At 34.8% G+C, this 16,306-nt stretch overlaps 1 protein-coding gene across 2 annotated transcripts; it reads left to right on the top strand.

Moving 5' to 3' along the window:
• The first annotated feature begins 384 nt into the window (after positions 1-384).
• LOC120161651 lies at positions 385-14,244 on the top strand. 2 transcript variants are annotated; one of them, XR_005519494.1, is made up of 9 exons: positions 385-407; positions 447-665; positions 1,520-1,663; positions 1,880-1,947; positions 2,055-2,105; positions 2,199-2,258; positions 2,341-2,781; positions 3,031-3,126; positions 14,229-14,244. XR_005519494.1 is itself a non-coding variant. In XM_039171867.1 (8 exons), the coding sequence occupies exons 2-8, from the start codon at positions 533-535 to the stop codon at positions 3,067-3,069; spliced, it is 936 nt and encodes a 311-aa protein (XP_039027798.1). In that variant the 5' UTR covers positions 385-407; positions 447-532; the 3' UTR covers positions 3,070-3,236. The 2 variants fall into 2 exon arrangements, 1 of the variants encoding a protein (XP_039027798.1); XM_039171867.1 differs by lacking the exon at positions 14,229-14,244 and having other exon boundaries at positions 3,031-3,236.
• The last annotated feature ends 2,062 nt before the right edge of the window (positions 14,245-16,306 follow it).

Here is a 16,306-nt window from a genome sequence, read left to right as displayed (position 1 = left end):
AGTTAAATACATATGTAAAACAATATATTTAAACACACAAAAATCTCATCTTTTAATTTTATAATATAAAATATAAATAATATATATAAAATTAATATATTATACTATAATTAATGTTAAACTTTTTTATATTATTTTAAAATTTATATTATAATTAATATATTTTTATAATATAAATGAATTTGATTTTATTAAAAATTTAACTTAAATATTATTTTTTGTTAATAATATACTAAACTTTCGATTTGATCTAGTGATTTTTTAATAGGATTTAATCCGGACATTACACTGGATTTAATTCTCAAGTCATGCATAATAGAATATATTAATTTATTTTAGGGAAGTCATATTAGTCTCGACTATATAATCATGCATGTCCCAATGTAATTGCACGTGCAATCCCTAATGTCACGTGACATATTTCTTCATAAGAAACAACACCCTAGTTCCTCCTCCATCCTATTGCCGAAACCCATATTTTACCAGCGTTTCTCACCAACCAAACGGTACTAAAGAGGAAAATAAAAATAAAATGAGAAAAGGAGGGCCGAGAAAGGAGGGGAACTACACGAATCCATGTTTAACGATGCATCAGCCATGGGCTTCTTTGTTAGTTTATGGGATCAAACGTATTGAAGGAAGATCTTGGCCTGCTCCAATTAAAGGTACCCGCTTTTAAATCAAGCTTTCAAATTGATGCATAAACCGAATACCCATATTTTATTATTGGGTTATATTTATGGGGTTCTTTTATTTTCGAGAAAAAAACTAAAATATGTTAGTAAAATTTTGGTAAAGTACCAAATTTATGCTCTTTGTGGTTATAATTTTCTCCATGATAAGTTCTTATAGGATTTAAAGTCATGGGGTTGGTTGATATCTAGTCTTTACTCAACAATGAAGAAAAGTTCTGGTGTTATCGACTGTTTATGCTGCTTTGTATTGTAACTTAATTTGGTGTTCTTATATTTATTTTCTGTTGCTTTTTATATAAATCATGCTTGTTAGGAGTAGAAGAAGGTCCAAATTTTTTATTTTCTAAGTTTCAGAATGTTTTCAATCTCACAATAATGACGGTCTTGAGAAAGAATTACTGACTTTCAATATATTTTGATTATTTTGACTTGTTCATATGTTCCATTTTTGGGATACTTCTAATTAAAGTTGATATTGGCTCCATAACATGAAACTGGGAAGAGACACTGAGGCAGTGAATTAAAAGGGGTAATAAATCAACTTTGATTTTCTTTAGTTTAATATAATTAGATATTCAGGCTTTCATAGCAATAAGCTTTTTCATGCCTGGTTGAACCGGACTGTTCCGATTGGAGAAATATTTCTATAAGACTCCAGCAAGATATTTTGTGATTCAATGTTATTGCATTAGCCCCAAATTGGGAATGTCTATATTGTTTTAGATAAATGATAGTTTCGATGCATTTTTAGCTAGTATGCCTTTTCTTTCATGTTCTGCCAAATGAAGCTGCCTCTTAAGTAAAATAGTGTATTATCGTTCCAGGCCGCCTTTGGATACATGCTGCCAGTAAAGTCCCAGATGAATCTACAATCAAAGCAATGGAGGATTTCTATAGGGAAATTCATGCAGTGAATGGAATTACCGATATTAAATTTCCAGAACACTACCCTGTTTCTAGACTGCTAGGTTAGTCCTTTTTATACTCATTTGATCTCTTTTGATATTTATGTTACTTTATTGCTTGTTTTCTTTTTGCATTATTTCCTCAGATTAATACATCATAAATTGATAAAATGATTTTATGGGTTTGGTTTTTGAAATGTAGAAAGATTACTGAAATTCCGAATGGCCACATTTTCTTATTCTTTTTTCTAATCTAGATTAATTATTGTATTGGCATAGGGTGTGTCGAAGTGGTTGGCTGTTTGACATGTGAAGAACTAGTTCAATGGGAGGCCCTACCTGAAGGGGTGGGCAACTTTTCTCACTCTTATGTTATTCGGTACTCAACATAATATGCAATGATTCCGATTCACTGATTTTTGTTCCTTCTCTTTTTTCTTCTTCATGCTCCCAGGTTAGGCTAGAAGGACAAACCGATTTTTGCTGGCTTTGTGAACAACCAAAGGTTTTACTTACATGGATAGTTGCTATTCTATTTGTTCTTTAATCCATTTCTTTTCAATTAGATATTGTATTGTGGTTTATTTTTCTTTTGTAGAAATTGTTGGTCCCATTCGAGATGCGGGGCTTCCAACGTGTTTATAATCTGGAAAAAAAGGTAACGGCATGCAAGAAGTTATCCTTATGTCACTCTCTCTCAATTTGCTTTGAATTGATATTGATCAAAATATTTGTAACAGATATATGAGGCTGCTGTTAGAGGCCTTGTCCCAGTTGATAGTCCCGCACCAGTAAAATTTCAGTTGCCAAATCCGAGAGATCCTTTCTCCTTGAAGCCAGGATCAATTGCTGCATCCGTTCTGAATTCAAAAGCATCTTCCATCAAGAAATCATCTAGTCTCAGTGCAGCAATAGCTGGTGCACGTGCAGCCGCTATACAGTTTTCAAAGGACCAAAATATTCGTACAAATACCATACCAAATAATACACATGATTCGACATCAACTGAAACACAGACAATATTTATAGACGACTATAGAATACCCAATGGTAACTTGAAGGAAGGATCCATAGAAGCAAATGCAGCCTCAAAGCAAAGTGACGATGTTGAGGAAGAGGGAAGCAGTAGTCGCAGTCAACCTACTGCGCGTCTGAAACAGGACACCGGTGCCCCATCTAAGGTAAGCAGTCATTTGCTTCGATCAGATTTCTGACTTTTAACTGTTAAAATATGTTACTCCACTCTATACATAAAAAAACTTGGGTTTTTTCTTTTTCCATTTTGAATATACTCATGTTGGACATGTCTGACACTCATACCCCAGTCCAAGTAACATAGTTTTTTTAACCTGTCTATTTGAACAAATGGAACAATTTGAACTTCAGATAGCACCATCTAACGTGTGACTGCTCAATGTTTATATGTTTAGATTTTTGCTGCGGCGTTAAGGGGGCTGAAGCCATCATGAATCTCCAAGTTCTCAAATAGTTTTTAGGGCAAGGAGCTTGTATAATACATTTTCTTCATTAATTTTTTTCCATTTGTATGTACAATGAAATTCTCCTTGGATGTTTCTGGTTCAAAGGGCTTGATTTTATGTGCTTAACTTCCATGGATGGATGTAACTTCCAAAAAAAAAAAAAACTTTCATGGATGATTGTAATTTATTATCTTGACACTGTAGAAACGATATGTATTTGATGCAAGAGTATTGGGAGTACTTTTTTCCCTTCACAAATTGAACTCTGAGCAGCTAATTTACACCCTAGCATTATAGCATAAGTCCAATCTTCATAGAAGCACTCAAGTTGTATAATATTGTTGATGGAAGAGTTCTGAATATATATTATTTTTTAAAATGAAAAAAATTAAATAAATTTTACAAGTTGATACTTGCATATAAAATCTAAATTTATTTATTTCATCAAATAAATCGTTAATCAAATAATTATGAACGCTCATACCTTGTCGGTGTCCGAACCCGTGACCTCTAGGGAAAATAATGAGTCTTTTAACCACTAAAGTCAATTTGTTTGTGCTGTTTAAGATATATTATCCAATGAAATTAAGTGATATATTAAAGTAAAATTCATTCTAAAAAATATATACGAAAAAATAAACATTGATTAAATCCAAGACTTGAAAGTCATAATGTACGGCAAGGGAAGAAAGAGCCATAATGCTATTTATCCCAAATATATTTATATTTTAAATAACATGTTTTCTCTTACATGTCATCCTCAATGTTCTTCCCACGAGATTATATAGAAAATTAACACGATAAGGAATAAATTACAAAGCAAATTAAACCTTTCCAATACAATCTTTTTCTTCTATTCAATGGCAAAAACACAGGTTGACAAGTTCTACAATCTGATGAATCATACAGAAATTTCCTCCCAATTAATATATATATATACACACACATATAAATGAGCATAGAGCTTTGATCCAACACAACTGCTCTCAACAAGATGACGAAACAGAAAATTAATTGCAATATTCAACGCTGGCTTACTTTGGTTTTGATCCATGGATTGCTTCTTTCACAGGTTGGTTTCAGCGTAGCACGAAGGGTTCCTTCTGCTTCATCTTCCCTGCAGATATGGCTTCACAAGGTCGTAGAATTATCGCCACCACCTCCACCTATGCCTCGTCAGCATAAAACCATGCTCGCACCGGTTCCACCGCCGTCATCGCCGGCGCAAGGACCATGTCCGTAGCATACTTTTTAATCATTGGAAATAAATGTTTGATTTGGATCGTCCTGTCTCTTTCTACTTGATTACAAAATAATTTTGGTTTCCGTATGATTTTAAAGATCCTCCTGTACATAATATGTGGATCATATATTCATATTCGATGTTTTATTCATGTAAAATGTCTAATTATTAACTTAAGAGGGTTAGATCGTGATTCAGATTTTTTATGAAATTTTTCTGGGTAAATTATCTTGGAAGTCACTTTTGTTTCCGTTGTCTTATTTTAATCATTGAATTTAAAAAGAAAAATTATTTCGTTCACTTACATTATTAATTTTATTACAATTTAATTATTGAATCATTAATTCTTGTTACTTCGATAATCTATTACACATTAATAAAATATATATTTTTAATTTTATCTCTAAAATTTAGATAAAATATCAATTTAACATGAATTCTTTCATTCATTTTTACCTTTAAAAAGCAAATCTCCATCAACCCTAAAATACAATCAAAACCTTTAGTCATGAGTCACCATTTATCAACCTTTAGTCATGAGTCACCATTTATCATTGACAACAATAACGATTGAATCTAAGATTTACAATTCTCTATTTTAACCTTTTAAATACAAATTCAATATTCATTTTCTATATATATATAAATTCACATAAAATTATAAGTTGAAAATTTTGACCTATTTAACTCTCATTTGCTTAGTACTTACTACACAGTATGAACATCTACTGGTCTTTACGGAAATATATTTTGAAACTAAAACCCTACTAATTTTGAAAAATGTTATTTCATTGACTTTAAAGAAGGTCGGACAAAGGAAAAAATGTATCCCTATGCTGTTTTCTTTCCACATATATATAATCGATTAATCGATATAGAAAAAAAATATAAATATTATAAATTGAGTTATAAGTTTATTAAAAGACACTTTTAAAAATAATTTATAAATTAAATGAAATAACTTTTAAGTCAAATGTAATATTAAAATTGATTTTACCTAGTAGTTAAAGACTTTTCATTCGTTGACTTGGAACACACCTACCAACCACCAGCTGTCTCGCACAAGTTCCAGCATATAAAATTAGCCCTTTCTTTTTCCTCTCCTTTAAAGATTGAAAAAGAAAAGAAAAATCCCACAAGTTATAGGCACCATGAATACAATTCCATGGCGGATGATTTCCCTCTTTATTTTTGGATTATTAATTTCAAATTCTCACGCCATAGACATGGAGACTAAAGCTGTTCAAACCTCCACTTCCGACGACATCTCTTCCCGCTATTTGTCTCACGAGTTCCATGCGGTGTCTGCAAGGGCGATCCATCCACGGCGTTGGCGTCGACGGCCGCCGCCACCACCACCTAAAAGCAATTTTATTGTTCATCAATTGGCTCCTCCTCCTAACAATCATCCACCTCCTCCGCCGCCCTGTGCGTAATTTGTATTAACCACCATCGTATCGTCATCATCAACGTACATTATATATATCGTTTGATGGTCGACTCACTGTTTAATTCCTTTCTTTGTATCTATCTTCTTAAATGTTCCGTATAAGATTGCTGAAGTTAATCAAGTTATTGTTGTTGTTTTTTAACTTTATATTCAAAACTTTGTTATTGCTATTTATTCTGCACTGATATAATAATTTTAAAAATGTTCATAATAATTACCAAATATTGTTTGCTGATACAAAAAAGAACTAGAAGCTAACTAATCTCAAGTAGAAGTAGGTCCTTTTACAGAATAGCAGCCAGCTCCAGAGGAGGCTCCATGAATACAGCTACACCAATGAAAGCACTATGGCTTAATGCAGCCAAGCATGCTGCTCTCGACAGACGTACCAAATCTTTGTAACCTAATCTCAAATTCATAAATAGCAGCTAGTTATGCAACAAGAGCCTGCAACCGCCATGTTATCATTAGGCCAAAGCCACACCAATGGAGTGTTAGTGAATAAGGAAATAGAACCTGCAGTTGGGACATTGGCATTGACAAACTCTTGAGCTACTTTGTTACATCGAATCACTAAGTCCTCTCTTTGCACATAATCAGGATCCAAAAGCACACTAAACCCAACAATAAACAGCAAATCAGATGGCATTAATTCGTACGACCAAACATAACTAATGAACCTAGGCTGTGTCCAACTCAATCCTCATAAACAAACTCACCCAACCTCTCAGCTCACCTCAGATCACCCTTCGCCATACATATTCTACAGTGACACAAAACATGATCCGCATCCTCAAAATACTTGAACATTAATCCATCCAAAGCCCAAAAACACACCCATTAATCTTTGGAGTTTTTCACTTTTAAATATAAATTCTTTTAAATTGAGTATATATGGTAGAATTATTTTTTAAAATTAAATAAATATATTCATAATATTATCTATGTTTTTCAAAATTTATAATTTACCCTAGGGATTTAAATAATGATATGGAGCAGTGAATAGAAAATATGATTATTTTTCTTCAGACTTTAAAAATCCCTAAACATTTATTATGACATAAAAAAATTTAATAATATTTTTGGATAGTTTGAAATGATTAAAAGATAATATCTATTTAGATTTTTTTAATTCTTTGACAACACATACTCAACTTGCATATGTATATGTTAAGATTCGAGTCCTTTAAGAAGAATACCATTCCCTTTTATTATTGAGACCATTGAATGATTAGATAGGAGAGAGTTTGTATTGGAACATTTTAAATGATATTGTTGAGAAGGATAATCATAAACTCTAATATGAACTATAAAACAAAAACAAAAAATCAATATATATTTTCACCTAAAACTCTCTTATTTAATGAATGGGTAAAATATACTTTTTAATCATTCAATTTTGCATATGTTTTTGTTTTTATCATTAAACTTTGTTCTTTTTTTAATTTGATCACTCAATTTTCACATTACTCTTATTTTGATCACTCAAACGTTAAATTAAAAATATATGATAAGTTATCATTAGAGTGATCAAACCACAAAAATTTAAAAGTTCACTAATCAAAATTAAAATTTTTATAATCTAGTGATAAAAATATGAATTTAGGTAAAGTTGAGCAATGAAAAACATAGTTTACCCTTAATTAATTTGGAATATTTTTGGGTAATATTCATGGATAACCATTTAGTTTTATGGAAATTCTAATTTGACCATCAATCTTTTAATTTTTTGAATAAGACCACTTAATTATATAAATGATGTCATCAAATCAATGAAAAATTGATATAATTATACATTTAATTCTCATTACTTACATATTTATTTGATAAAAAATATATATTAAAAAGTAATATTACAATGATATCCATATGTGATAAATATAAGATTTAACTAAAAAATTTATTTATAAGATAAATAAAATTATAATAATCAATTTATAAAAATATTAATATATTAAACTGCTCTTCGTGTGTGTGTGTGTTTGAACCTAAAACTCAATTAGTTAATTTATTTGGAATATGTTTACATTATCTTTCTAATTGACTATTTTTTTAAAATTCACTATATTATTATTATTTTTTTAAAATCTGAGGTAAGTATAAGGTAGTATTTGTTTAAAGATAACTCTCAATCTTTTGACATTAAACGCTCGTACCCATAATATTCTTGATGTTCGAATTCGAGACCTCAAGAAATAACAATAATTCCTTTACCATCGGGGTCATTGGGTTCGTGTTCCTAATCGACTTTAGGACATGGATAAAGAGGATATAACTTGGGGAACAAAGAAACTCATTTTCGTTGAAGTTTCCATGGACATTGACTTGGAGCACACCTAGAACCAGCTGGCTTCACAAATTACATGTATAAATTTGTTCTCATATTTTCAGTCTCAGTAGTCTGATATAGTTTTAGCCCTTTGAGCCACTACCACCATGAATGCTACATGTTTTCTCCTTTTGTTCCTCATTTTTGGACTATTCATTTCATATTCTGCCGCCATTGACGACGAGTCTGCAAAGCTCCTCCTTCGATGCTCTTTCTTCCCATTTCTTTTCTCATAAGTTTCATGTGGTTTCGGCCAGGGTGCTTGGTCCTCGACGAAGAGCACCCCCACCACCTACATTTAATTTTGGCAGGTGGCAAAGCCCTGCCCCTCCTATGAGGTCACCGCCTCATCCGCCGCCATACCACTACCCCCGACGCTACGGTTATGTGCCAAATCCAAGAAGGCCACCACCATGATCATGGTGTTTCATCTGTAGTAATCAAATGCCAAAAAAGTATGATTTCAAATGTAGTTTTGGACGACCGTACAATTTATTTCTTTCTTCTTTACTATGCCCCTTGTGGAAGATTACAGATACGAACTGTGTGTGAACTTGATGTTCTTTGTAATGTCGACCGATGCTTATAAACATCACTAAATAATTATTTTCATTTTTTTCTTTTACATTTAATATATTATTTCTATCGAACTAAAATATTATACATTAATTACATTTTTTTATATAAAAACATGATTACTGTTTTTAATCATACAGGTGCGAATCAGATAATAATTATAGAGAAATAACGTAACTATTTTTTTTCGAATTATCGTTAGATGTAAAAATGCTACTAATATTTTAAAAAGTAAAATTAGACAAGTTAAGAAAATTAATTCAATTTTTTAAAGAGAAAACCAATAAAACATAGTTGGTTGACATAACAGTCGTCTAACGTGAAGTTAGGGGTCGTTTGGACCGCGAAAAAGATAATTACGGAAGGAAATAACTTTTCTAGAATCTAATACTTATGTTTGAATTGAAAGGATTTCCACCAAGGAGTAATATAATATTACCAACAATCGCGTGTTTTTGGGTTTAGGATGGGAATGATATTCCCTTTGATTTCTTACGTATTATGTTATTCCCGTTGTTTTGGACCTTATTGCCCTTGAAGAGAAAAAATGGATTTTCTTTGATTCTACTCCAACCAACTATTAGGTAATGAATTAATAGTTCTGTGTTTTTGCTTGGGATTTTGACTTCTAAATGAAGTTTTTCTATTGAAATTTCTTTATTTCCCAATAATTAGCGCACGAATTATAAGAAGGAAAATTTATCATCGAGTCTTTTAATTGAATGGTTTATTTATTTTGTATTATGAAGAGAATTTTGTTAATTATATGTGATGTGAAATCTCCTATTGTAGAGGTGGGGACTTGCTGGGTGTATGATGAGTTTGATTTATGGATTTTACTACAAGTTTGAGTAATGAACTACATTTCAGCGGTTATTGTGGAGTTACTTGCATACTTCGTGATTTGGTGACCAGGTGGTGCCTTCGTTTTAGGTGAAGTTTGAGTCGTTTAGAATGGTTTGGGGCTCTGCAGGGGAGATAAATAAGGGAAAGTTAGTCCCATATGCTGAATCAGGTTGAAATTCAGAGGCAATTTCCAATGTTGAGCACGACAACAATAGTTAATCTTTTGGTGGTGTGATGATGTATGTAGTTGGTATTATGGAGGGGGCATTACTTGAATGGAATTTGTTTTCATTCTAGGTAGTGCTACTTTCTAAAGGAGGTGATGTTGAATTGAAGGAGGCTAGGAAAGCTTTAGAAATTGGTAAGTGAGTAGGTTTAAGGGTTATTGAAAATGAAGAGAATGCCATTGAATATATAGTCTAAATGAACTTGGATAAATTGAAAGGTATTTGAATTATTTTAGTTTTGTGTTTTGTAATTCTATGAAAACATGAGGCATTTCACCTACAGCTTTTCTGATTTACTTTACGGTTTTATTACAAGTCTATGATTTATATAGGTATTATGCTTGATATAGAATGTGTTCTTTTATGGATTTAGGTGGTTTTGTTTTTGGATTCTATAGAGTATGATAGATGATTATTTAGTAAGTGTCACTTACGGGTGTGTGTTTTGAACGTCATTAAGAGTCGTCGTAGCATAGTTATGTATGCATAATAGATGCTTATATGGTTTTCCAGATTGCTCGGTCAGACTCAATTTGCAAGCACATGATATAAGGTTTGTCTACTGCTGGAGGATATTTTGGTGATTGTTATTATCTTAATTTTGCTTAGTGTTAGTGGAATTAATTCAAAGTCATTCTTAAGCTTTAGGTATTGGAATGTGTGTAAGGGAGTGTCTGAATTCTCTCTAATCTTGATGGTATCTGTTTCGGGTGGAGGCTATTTTAAGGGATATCTATCACGTGAGGAGGCTCACAAAGCTACGACGGTTTCATAAGTTTTTCTATTGGAAATTGGGGTGGGACTTGGATTTTACGTTAGGGAATTGAGTGATTCCTAATCGATGAGATTACGTGGTGTCGAGTTTGGCCTTCGGAAGTCACGTTTGCTTTTGCAAAAGGCTATAGAGCATGTCAATTTGAATTGATGAATTAAACCTTTTGAATCAGATTTTTTTGTTTCTGCTGTAGTTTTTTGTTAGGACTATGATTTGAAACTTGTTTCCTGATCACGGTGAATTCTTAAAGTGTGTATATTTTGGTTCCTAGCGATGTTGCTTTTTAAACCGTGAGTTGTCTCAGTCTGTGGATGTTGTGCGTTGTTTTCTTCCTTGCCGATATAAAAATGTACTGTTGGCACAACGATGTCTGGTACTAGAGATCAAAATGATCTGACTACAAGCAATACCTGCGATATTTCAATTACTTTATTTTTGGGGCCGTGTTGACGATTATAGACAATGCCTCCGTTTAAAGTTAGGCATCCGTTTTTCACCATGTTATTTTTCTTCTTGTGTTTTTGTAATTGTCGTTCTTCTAAGCATAATGTGTTGTCGATGAGGAGTTTGATCGAATCGGGTCTTATTTCAGGCTTAATTCTCGTTCTTTGTATCTCATCATTATTGTGGTTATATTATTAATAATAAAATAACTTATCACTGATAAAAAAAATGCTACATTCTAAAGGGTGTTTGATGTCTCTTTGAGCGAGGACATTGATGCTAGCAGATTGGCGTTGTGACTCAATTGGATTTTACTACAGATTGAATCGGTCTCTTAGATTTCTGTTTGGTGTCTCTTTGAGTAAGGACAATAGTGGCAGCAAATTTCTGTCTTAACATGTGATTGCATAGTTTATAATAAAAAAAATCGCTAAACCTTATTAAATATTTTTAGTATAAATAATTTCCGTTATGTATTTTTATCATTTTTCATAAATTTAATTTAATTTTTTGGTATAATCTATTATAAGAATGTGAAGTTGTCACTGGTTTCACGGTATTCGTTCACAATGTTAGTAAGAGGATTCACGTCCCCACTCTCAAGACAACGTTTCAGGCCTATGGTGATGTTTTGGACGTGTTCATTGCATATAGAAATCGAAAAAGACAATCGTTTGGTTCAACGTTTGTGTTTGTAAGGTTCCGTAGCAGATCGGAAGCAAATAGAGCTGTTCTTACAGCAGATGGTAGGGTCATGGACGGTTTCAAGATCATAGTGTTCCATGATAAACCGCCTGGTAGCAAAAGGTTGAGGGCAGATTCTAACAACAATGTTAAAAAGGTTTGGAATCCATCTATTAGGGATGCTAGGTCGTTCAAAGAAGTGATTGAAGGAGTGAAGGATGCTGGGGGCAAGTCTTGTGGGATTTTCGACTGTTTTCAGGAAGGTATATATAGAGGTTCAGAAGTTGTTGTTCACGTTAATGTTACTGATGACAGTGGAGCTGGATCTTCTTCATTAACGGATGGTGCTAACAAGATCCTCTCTATCCCTAAGAAGGAATTGAAGTGGAGAGAATTCTGTTTGGTTGGCAAAAGCAAAAATAAGTATAACGATAGTTTTATCCAAACGACTTTTAGAGCTGAAGGTCTAGATGTGAAAGTTAGTATTTGGCATGATTTGTTGTTGATCATCCAATTTAATAATGACTTTTATCGTTGGGCATGATGGTCAAAAAGAGAAGAATGGATTCGGTTATGGTTTAATGAGTTAGAATTCTTGGAAGGTTACGAGAACAGAGTTCATACTAAAGTCTGGGTCTCTCTTAAGGATGTTCCACTTTCAATTTGGAGTGCAAAGTTTTTTAGTGACGTCGGAAGTCTGTGGGGGAGAGTACTTGTAAGGTATGACTCATAAATATACCGGTAAAGAGGACAGGGGATGGAGCGGAGTGAGCGAAGCGAACGCAGCAAACATCAACTGTCCTTACAAAGAAAGTCTTGTAGAGGGGGTTACGATTATGTGGGTTGGGGTGCGGGGGATGTGCCCCCACGGTACGGTATAGGGTTAATTTTGTAATTATATACCAGTGTTTTCTATTATAAATAGAGATGTAACCTAAACCTATTATCATTGAATAAAATTTTCTAGCGCCGCCTAGGCACTGAGGACGTAAGCACATTGCCGAACCTCGTTAAAATTCTTGTATTCTTTCGTTTACTTTGCCCGATTTATCAACAATTGGTATCAGATGTCAGGAGCAAAATTCGAAGTTGCAAAATTCGATGGTTTGGGTAACTTCGGATTATGGCAAACGAGGGTGAAGGATCTGTTGGCGCAGCAGGGGATCCTGAAGGCTTTGCGACCTACAAAGCCGACGTCGATGGAGGAGGAAGATTGGGAAGAATTGCAACAACGAGCGGCAGGAACCATACGATTATGCTTGGCGGACGAGGTTATGTATCACGTCATGCATCTATCGTCTCCAGACGAAATTTGGAGGAAGTTGGAAAGTCAGTTTATGTTCAAATCCTTAACGACAAAACTGTATCTAAAGCAGCGGCTGTATGGGCTGAAGATGCAAGATGATCATGATTTGGCGCAACACGTGAATGTCTTCAATCAAATCGTTTTTGATTTGGCTCGGCTTGATGTAAAAATTGAGGATGAAGACAGAGCGATGATTTTGTTGTGTTCGTTGCCTCCCTCTTACGAACACATGGTGACTACTCTTACATATGGGAAAGAGACTATCAACGTTGAGGAGATTACTGCAGCCTTGTTGGCTCACAACCAGCGAAAGCAGAATGCAGGGGAAAACTCTCAAGCCGATAGCTTATATGTCAATGGTAATCGAGACCGTGGACGGAAGCCAGAGAAGGCAGGGTCTGGCAAGCGGAATTCCAGATCCAAATCTAGGGATAAAAAGACAATTCACTGTTACAATTGCAAGAAGGCGGGACATATGAAGCGAGACTGTCCGAAGTTGAAAAAGCAGACTGATGAGAAGCGTGATGTTTCATCCAAGTCTGTGAACGTGGTCGAGGATGACAATTCTGATTGCAGTGAGAGTGATATGCTTTCTATTTCAACGACTCAATTGATGGATGCGTGGATTCTTGATTCTGGATGTTCTTATCACATCATGCCAAATAGGAAATGGTTTTCGACATACAGGTCGGTTAATTCTGGCTCTGTTTATTTGGGTGATGATCGATGTTGCAATATTGTTGGTATTGGTGATGTCAGAATTAAGATGTATGATGGCTCTGTTCGGACGTTGAGTGGTGTTCGACATATCCCAGATTTGAAGAAGAATTTGATTTCTTTGGGCACTTTGCACAAGAATGGTTTTATCCCTAAGGCTGATGAGGATAGAGAAACCATTCGGATTGTTAAAGGTGCTTTGACTATGATGAAAGGAAAGATGACTGCAGGAAATATTTATAGATTGTTAGGGAGTACCGTTGCAGGTGGAGTTCATTCTGTTGAATCCTGTGATGATACTACAAAACTGTGGCATATGCGTCTTGCTCATCTTAGTGAACGTGGTATGACAGAATTACACAAAAGAAATCTGTTGCATGGTGTCAAAAGCTGTAAGCTCGATTTTTGCAAGTATTGTGTTCTTGGTAAACATACTAAAGTCCATTTCAAGACTGCGAAGCATACAACTCAAGGGATTCTTGATTATGTGCATTCTGATGTATGGGGGCCTTCCACGACATCGTCTTTGGGTGGATCTAGGTATTATATTACTTTTATTGATGATTTTTCACGGAAAGTTTGGGTGTATTTTTTGAAACAGAAATCTGAAGTTTTTGAGAAGTTCAAGCTGTGGAAAAGAGAGGTAGAAAACCAAACAGGACGAAAAATCAAGTGTTTGCGGTCTGACAATGGTACGGAGTACACAGATTCACAGTTCTTACACTTTTGTAAGGACAACGGGATTAATAGACATTTTACAGTGCGCAAGACACCACAACAGAATGGTGTTGCGGAACGGATGAACAAGTCGTTGAATGAAAGAGCCAGATGTTTGCGGTTGAATGCGGGGCTTCCCAAACACTTCTGGGCTGAGGCTGTTAACATGGCGCGTTATCTTATCAACAGATAGCCAAGGGCATCATTGGCTGGGAAAGTTGCAGAAGAGGTATGGACTGGTCATGATGTTAGTTTTGATAACTTACGGATTTTTGGTTGTCCTGCTTATGTGCATGTACCTGCTGATGAGAGATCCAAACTTGATGCAAAATCGAATGAGTGTATTTTTCTGGGTTACAAGAAATGTGTCAAAGGATTCAAGTTCTGGGATCCAGTTGCGAAGAAAATTGTGATCAGTAGAGATGTTGTTTTTGATGAACAATCCATGTTGCAACAGAAGAAAGACACGACAGTGGTAGATTTCGAACAGTTTCCAGTTGAGAAACCAGAAACGTCTCAACCGACTTCTGGTGGTTCCACTACGGATGATTTGCAGGATTATAGTCTCGCCAGAGACAGGGTGAGACGGATGAATATAAAGCCTCCGAGTAGATTGGGTTTTGAAGACTTGGTCTCTTTTGCACTTATTGTTAGCAGTGATGATCTGGTTACTTTTCATGATGCTGTTACTAGTCAGGAAAACGACAAGTGGATGGCAGCCATGGTTGAGGAGATTGAGTCTTTGATTCACAATCGTACATGGGAGTTGGTTCCCCTTCCTGAGGGTAAAAAGCCGATTGGTTGCAAATGGGTGTTTAAGAAGAAACCAGCAGTAACAGAAAAAGAGGGGGAGAAGTTCAAGGCTCGTTTGGTAGCAAAGGGTTTTTCACAGCAGAAAGGAGTTGATTATGATGAAATCTTTTCTCCTGTGGTCAGACACACTTCAATCCGAGCAGTACTTGCATTGGTGGCCAGTTGGGATTTGCATTTAGAGCAGATGGATGTTAAAACTGCTTTTTGGCATGGTGATTTAGTGGAGCAGATCTACATGCGGCAACCTGAAGGTTTCACTCAACCTGGAAATGAGCATTTAGTTTGCAGATTGAAGAAATCTTTGTACGGGTTGAAACAGTCTCCGAGACAGTGGTATAAACGGTTTGACTCCTATATAATCAAGATTGGCTACAACCGATGTGAGTATGATTGTTGTGTCTATGTTAAGAGCCTTGATGATGGTTCTTTTATTTTTCTATTACTGTATGTTGATGATATGTTGATTGCTGCGAAGAACATGGAGGATGTTATCAGTTTGAAAACTTTATTGAGTCAAGAATTTGATATGAAAGATTTAGGTGCTGCAAAGAAAATTCTTGGAATGGAAATTTGCAGGGACAGAGACTCAAGGAAACTGTGACTATCTCAACGGGGTTATGTTAAAAAAATGCTAGAAAGGTTTGCGATGAGCAGCGCAAAACCAGTTAGCACTCCATTGGCTAACCACTTTAAGCTCTCATCAGAACAGTGCCCTAAGACGGATAAGGAAGCTGAAGATATGGCAAAGGTTCCGTATTCTAATGCTGTTGGCTGCTTGATGTATGCAATGGTATGTACTCGTCCTGATTTAGCTCATGCTGTTAGTCAAGTTTGTAAGTACATGTCTAAACCTGGTAAGCAACATTGGGAAGCAGTCAAGTTGATCTTTCGGTACTTAAAGGGTACTGTGGGACATGGAATTGTTTTTGGTAGTCAACGAGATAATCCTTTGGTTGTAGGATATGTGGATTCAGACTATGCAGGTGACTTGGATAATAGAAGATCTACGAAAGGGTAAGTTTTTACTCTTGGTAGAGGTCCTATTTGTTGGAAGTCTACTGTTCAATCTGTTGTGGAACTATCTACAACTGAAGCTGA

The sequence above is a fragment of the Hibiscus syriacus genome, unplaced genomic scaffold, assembly GCF_006381635.1.
Source record: "Hibiscus syriacus cultivar Baekdansim isolate YM2019G1 unplaced genomic scaffold, ASM638163v2 tig00111402_pilon, whole genome shotgun sequence".
NCBI lineage: Eukaryota > Viridiplantae > Streptophyta > Magnoliopsida > Malvales > Malvaceae > Hibiscus > Hibiscus syriacus.
The sequence above is the reverse complement of the archived record's forward strand: the minus strand, read 5'-3'. Positions and strand labels throughout refer to the sequence as shown.

Coding starts and splice junctions, on each gene's coding strand:
- LOC120161651 (XM_039171867.1), top strand. CDS start 533: ATGAGAAAAGGAGGGCCGAGAAAGGAGGGGAACTACACGAATCCATGT. Junction 666..1,519: donor TTGGCCTGCTCCAATTAAAG/GTACCCGCTTTT, acceptor TTATCGTTCCAG/GCCGCCTTTGGATACATGCT. Junction 2,259..2,340: donor TTTATAATCTGGAAAAAAAG/GTAACGGCATGC, acceptor TATTTGTAACAG/ATATATGAGGCTGCTGTTAG.